Below are 6,701 nucleotides of genomic sequence, written 5' to 3'. Positions count from 1 at the left end.
ATAATTGTGTCCTGTCCTGTTTATGAGACTAGGACACCTGCTGATTGTGCTATGTCTTCACATGTCTGTGTGGATGTGACGTCATAAGTCGTCTGCACCACAAATAATATGGGAGTGAGCGGTGACATCTTACTCCTTTAATCCCCATTCTCCTGATGATGCCTGAGAGCTGGCGAAACATATTGGGGGATTAATGTTTATAGATTTAGGGCATTACAATAACGGTGACAATCCGCCAGTATATAACTAATCGCTGACTGCAGCAGTAAATGGTACGGTGTATTCACTGCCTGTGACTGTGACACAATAGCACAAAGAAGCCATAATAACAGGGTCATTTTCATTTATGGGGGTTTTAATTGTTTTCTTTGTGTTACATGTAAATAAACCGATATTATTTCCCCAGAGATGAGCAGCAGTGACCCGTCCTTCCCATGGGTTGTGGTGGGATTACTGTAAATCACATGTGATGGGTTATTGGGAACGGTACAACCTGTATTATATATAGCACTGATGGCTTTATTATATACTGCCCCAATATCACCATATTCCTGGTAAGAGGTAATAATTGGTAGAAAGTGTTGGTTATACAGAGAATATAAAAGCTCAGGAAGAGTTTACAGCTCCGTGTATTCTGTCCATGAGGTGCAGTAGAGCCGGCTGGGTGGCACTGGGGGTAATAGGTGCGCACCACTTTGGTGGAATAGACTCTTGGGAGAAATGATAAAGGGAAATGGGAGATCGAGGAAATATGTGATAAGAAACATAGAAAAACTAATAAAAATATTAACTTTACAATACAAAAATAATGTAACTTATAAAATGAAATGATGATGAAACACATAGAGGGATTAATAATCTAATAAATAAACCACTGGAAGTCGCCATGAAGTTCTCTGCCGTTCCTCTGGACTCTAAACTGTCACCCATGATGCCCACATCACAGTGTATAGGGCAGAGCAGGGCCAGGAGCCGCTGCCTGGCAGGAGCCACCTGAGGGTTCCGTCACCTCTGACCTCTGGTCACCTGCACACGACCAACTGCCGTTTACTTTCAACTGTCGGCTGAAGTGATTGGACCGAGGTCTACAGGCGGGAAGAGATTACGGAGAATGGCGACTACTGGACGAGGAGAAGTGAGCGAGAGGAGGAGCGAGGAGAAGGGGAGCGAGGAGAAGAGGAAGAGGGAAGAGGACAGCGTGACCAGATTAAAGAAGAAAAGGAGACGAGACAACAGCGGATTGGTGGAGCCAACACCTGGATGCAGCGGAGACCCTGGATCATCCGGCCCCTATGCCAGGCTTAACATCAGCCGCTTCAACATCCACCAGGTCCTAGGTAGAGGCGCCTTTGGCAAAGTAAGGCCTACATATTTGTTATTTGAAATCTGAGATTTTTCATATATCCCCATGTATTGTTCTCTGTTATCAGCCATGTCTTGCTTTGTTATTGCTCATTGTAGTGTCCTTCTGTGAGATGAGGTATAAGACATCACCATAGTTAGGGCTAGTGCTGCTATAACCTGGTATTCTTCTATACTGGAGGGTTCATCTCAGGGGTCACAGCTGTAGAGGGCAGGGGACATTATTTTTTTCTCCTATCAGGCTGCCATATTGTACATACATTTGTCTCTGTGTTTTTATTAAATCTAGATAATCAATGATATTTGGACCATACTAATGCCAACTCAATGCCTCTACTAATGCTTACTCTGTTTATTTCCATATGGTAACAGAGGAAAACCCTTTAAAAAGTCATTGTCATTTTAATTTTTATTTCATAAATCAATAGCAAACATGAAAATAAGCAGCTTTGTAATAATTCTAATCAGATAAATCTTCTTTCTCCACCAAGACTGATTTTTCATATTCTATATTCTCAATTTCTGGGTAAACTCTGCATTTAGTGAAGACAGATTGTTACATTACTGAGAGGAGATGACAGTTGGTGCTGATAATATTCTATGTAGTGGAGAGGAGGGGCTAAATGCAAAACTCCTCCCTCCTCCTCCCCCTCCCTTCTGCATAGAATATTATCAGCACCAACTGTCATCTCCCCTCAGTAATGTAACAATCTGTCTTCACTAAATACAGAGTTTACCCAGGTACATAGAATTTTGAAAACATAAAATCAGTCCTGGCGGAGAAAGAAGCCGATTTGGCTGATAAAATGTATTACAAAGTTAATTATTTTCATGTGTATTATTGTTTTATGAACTAAATATTAAAATGACAAATATTTATTAAGACCTCTCCATAGCCCATCCATGGAGCAGGCAGTGCATTGTTCTGATAGATAGATCTGCTCCTCTACATGGTCCTGGTCACTAGCAGACTGAGCGATCACTCAGTTTTCTCATGCGCCTTGTGGACTATAAAATCCAGATCCTTCCACCCCAGCAGACACCTTCTAAGTATTCTCCATTTGTGTTTTTCAGGTGGTCCTGGCATCTGTCCCCGGCAGTAACATCAACGTGGCCGTCAAAATGATCACCAAAAGGGACAACGAGGACACCATCTTGAGAGAGCGGCGGATACTCCTGGCGGCCAGACACTGCCCATTCCTGTGCCACCTCTATGCCGCACACCAGTCTCAGCACAGGGCGTATTTCATCATGGAGTACCTGTCCGGTGGCAGCGTGGAGGATTTGATCAGGATGTGCGGCTGCCTGAACATCGGCAATGTGAGGTGAGAAAGCAGAGAATGTACCTAAAAGAGAACTAAGAGAAAGGGAAAAAACCTGAGGTCGGGGTGCAGCTAGGGGAGCACTGGCAGGGCATATATTTAGGGTGCTGGAAGCAGGAGGTGGGGTGCCATGGTATTTGGGGATTGCCAGAGAAGGATTTCATGACATTAATTCTGCATTCTGTTCTCTCCATCAGATTCTACACAGCAGAGATGGTATGTGGCCTCCAGTTCCTCCACGGACACAACATCGTCTACCGGTAAGCAGAACTTTCCTCCTTCTCTCTGTCCCCTTTACAAGCTGTAGATATGGCCCCCGGCTTCCCTGGTGTCCTGCCGCCTATTCTGCCGTATTTTGTAGTGACCCATTTTCCATCTCTTGTATCACTGGACAGATTTCTTATTTTGTTTTCTTCTTTCATTGCAGTGACATAAAGTCGGATAACATCATGTTGGATGCAGATGGCCACATCCGTATCATCGATCTTGGGCTTGCCCAAGATGGCGTCTCCTCCTCCAAAAACATCTCTGGAGTGACGGGCACTTTCCATTACATGGCCCCTGAGGTGCATCGTAGAAAACGGTATGGCGCAGCAGTGGACTGGTGGAGCCTGGGGATTGTGGTGTCCAGGATGGCAGCAGGGCGATATCCATTTTACAACGGCCCCGTCAAGCAAATGGCTTTCAAAACCATCATCAACGAGAAGCCAAAATTTCCAACTTGGCTTGATGCTGACGTGAAACATCTCATCAAGAAGCTGCTGCGCAAAGACCCTCAGACACGCCTGGGTGTGAGCGGGAACATCAGAGAGCATCCATTCTTTACCACCATCGGCTGGGAGGATCTGGAGGAAAGGAGAGTAGAGCCACCATTTACACCATTCAGGCCAGTTCTGGAGAACCACCATCTGCAGTGGCCGGAGCACACAGTCCTTCACCCCGTGGCCGGATTTACGTACGTGTCACCAAGCTGGACCCGGTAAGTATCTCCTCCTCTGGGGACAACACTCATCAGGTGCTGTTCTCTCATTGTGGTAATCATCATCATCGATGTTACCTTTTTTCACTTTTTCTGACAGTGACTTTATGTTTCTATTTTTCTTAGGTGGATGAAAAGATCTGGACTGTGAAAGAATTCACGACCATCTGGTGAGTGACCGATGTACACACAGGACACCTATTATGTCAGTACATTGTATCTGATGTTATATAGCAGAATGGTTCATTATAAAGACCATTCCCCTAATATAACATAAGATCCGGTAGATAGATTTCCTGTCTTCCTCTTATGTCTTGCAGGATGAGCCCGTGCCAACTGCTCAGAACTTCATGCCTCCTCACCCGTGCCTCATGTCTCTGCTGCTGTATGACACCTCGGCTGCCCTTCAACATCATCTCTCTCTATACCATCTTCATGCCGGACCACTGCCATTGCTGCCCCAGACCCTTGACCTCCTGGGCTGGCATCTAACATCCCTCCAGCCCGAAGATCTTCTACCCCAGGAGCGGCCTGTGCTAAGTTTCCATCTGGTGAGTTCAGGAACAATAGTCGCACCTTTCAGTCCTGGGGCCGCTGAGCAGCAGCATGTAAGGAGCGGCCATTATCCCTGAACTCACCTTTAGCACAGGCCTGGTAAGTATCGCACCCATCCCACATCACCCACACTACATGGTCAGTGCAGATCCCCACACTACATCATCAGTACAGGCACACACATAGCACACAGTACATATCAGCACATAGATGTAGGACATAGATCGGCTTCTGATCCTGGGATTTAATCTGATCGCCATATTTGAGGTCAGGAAGGAATTTTTCCCCCTAATATGAGGACAATTGGCCCATTCCTCATAGAGGGTTTTCGCCTTCCTCTGGATCTACACGGCCTTAAATAGGTTTAGTATAATAGATTAATAAGTAGAATCACACACTAGTAGCACAAAAAAAGTTATAATAAAATAAAATGTTCTTACCGTATTTTCCGGCGTATAAGACGACTGGGCGTATAAGACGACCCCCCAACTTTACCAGTTAAAAAATAAAATCTTCTTAAAAGTCGGGGGTCTTCTTATACACCCTATGTCGTCTTATAGGGCCGGTGAATATGTGCCTTTTGGGGGGGGAGTGATCCTGATGACGACGAGGGGGCGTCTCACAGGAAAGTGAGTATCCCCCATTACCTTATCATAGCGCTGCAGCGTGGGGTCTCTGTGCTGGTAGCGGCGGCTGCTGTGCTGTGGTGCGGCGGCTCCTCTTCTGCAGTGTGGGGCCTCTGGTGCTGTGGGGCGGTGGCGGCGGCGTATCTTCATGCAGTCGGGGCTCCTCCGGCATCTCAAAGCCTGGAAGCCCCGCCGGCAACTCCATCGGTACAATGCGGTGGCCTCCGGGAAAATGGCCGCTGCTCAGATTCAGATCTCGTCCCGAGATCTCGGGAGACGAGATCTGAATCTGAGCAGCGGCCATTTTCCCGGAGGCAGCTCAATAGGTGCGATGCGGTGGCCCGGCCGCTGGGGGCTGCGCATGCTCAGATTCAGATCTCGTCCCGAAATCTCGGGACACGAGATCTGAATCTAAGCAGCGGCCATTTTCCCGGAGGCCACCGCATTGTACCGATGGAGTTGCCGGCGGGGCTTCCAGGCTTTGAGATGCCGGAGGAGCCCCGACTGCATGAAGATACGCCACCGCCCCACAGCACCAGAGGCCCCACACTGCAGAAGAGGAGCCGCCGCACCACAGCACAGCAGCCGCCGCTCCCAGCACAGAGACCCCACGCTGCAGCGCTATGATAAGGTAATGGGGGATACTGACTTTCCTGTGAGACGCCCCCTCGTCATCAGGACCACTCCCCCCACCCACCATATACACCGGCGTACAAGGCGATTCCCGGCGTACAAGACGACCCCCGACTTTTAAGAAGATTTTCAGGGGTTAAAAAGTCATCTTGTACGTTGGAAAATACGGTACTTTAAAAGAAAAAATAGTTCCTATAAATAATAATTAGTCCAAGTAAAGAAACATATATATTATTTTACATGACAGGTATATTACACAGGTTAGGTACATTACACAGGTTAGGTATCAGCCTTTGATCTTGGGATTCATTCTGATCGCCATATTTGGGGTCAGGAAGGAATTTTTCCCCCTGATATGAGGATAATTGGCCGATTCCTCACAGGGGATTTTCGCCTTCCTCTGGATCAACACGGCCGATACATACATTTAGTGTCATAGGTTAAAAAAGATACAAAATAAAATATTATTAGTTGAAAAAATGTTTCCTAACCAAATATAGACATAAATTAGTCCAAACATGCTACCAGATTAGTAGGAAAAAAATAATACAACACATTGTTTTACTTTAATCTCATCGGTTCATTATCAGCCTTTGATCCTGGGATTTATTCTGACCGCCATACTTTATTTGGGGTCAGGAAGGAATTTTCCCCCTTGATATGAGGATAATTGGCCGGTTCCTCACAGGGGGTTTTCGCCTTCCTCTGGACCAACACGGCCCATAGATAGGTTTAGTAAAATAGAATAAATAAGTAGATTCTTATGTTTATAATAAAAAATATATAATTTATGTAAAATAATAATATAATATTTTGGATTTACAATAATATAGTCGACGCAAATATAAACGTAAATTAGCCGAAAAATAGAAATTACTTTTATATTTTTATATAATAAACATTTATATAATAATAATATAATAATAATTTTAAATAATATATATTTTTTACATTAAACTTAGGTATACACATTAGCTATGAGCCCTTGATCCTGGGATTCATTCTGATCGCCATATTTGGGGTCAGGAAGGAATTTCCCCCCCTAATATGAGGATAATTGGCCGATTCCTCACAGGGGGTTTTCGCCTTCCTCTGGACCAACACGGCCCATAGATAGATTGAGTCTGATAGATGAATAATTTACACATATACATGATATATAATATATAATAACATTATCTATAAATAAAATCTTCTTTTTACCCCTATACCTTTGTGTTGTCT

The 6,701-nt window shown here is 45.0% G+C and overlaps 2 protein-coding genes across 2 annotated transcripts; both read left to right on the top strand.

The window, feature by feature from the left end:
* Positions 1-853: 853 nt before the first annotated feature.
* Positions 854-2,948, top strand: LOC143767579 (protein kinase C-like 1). The gene is made up of 3 exons (XM_077255990.1): positions 854-1,357; positions 2,437-2,687; positions 2,882-2,948. Exons 1-3 carry the CDS (start codon positions 1,112-1,114, stop codon positions 2,946-2,948), a joined length of 564 nt encoding a protein of 187 aa, XP_077112105.1. The 5' UTR covers positions 854-1,111.
* A 169-nt stretch (positions 2,949-3,117) lies between these two features.
* On the top strand, positions 3,118-4,620 carry LOC143768431 (RAC-beta serine/threonine-protein kinase A-like). The gene is made up of 3 exons (XM_077257106.1): positions 3,118-3,663; positions 3,790-3,833; positions 3,984-4,620. Exons 1-2 carry the CDS (start codon positions 3,134-3,136, stop codon positions 3,812-3,814), a joined length of 555 nt encoding a protein of 184 aa, XP_077113221.1. The 5' UTR covers positions 3,118-3,133; the 3' UTR covers positions 3,815-3,833; positions 3,984-4,620.
* Positions 4,621-6,701: the final 2,081 nt, after the last annotated feature.

Source organism: Ranitomeya variabilis, chromosome 4 (assembly GCF_051348905.1).
Source record: "Ranitomeya variabilis isolate aRanVar5 chromosome 4, aRanVar5.hap1, whole genome shotgun sequence".
Lineage (NCBI taxonomy): Eukaryota > Metazoa > Chordata > Amphibia > Anura > Dendrobatidae > Ranitomeya > Ranitomeya variabilis.
This window is presented reverse-complemented; position numbering and strand designations above follow the sequence as displayed.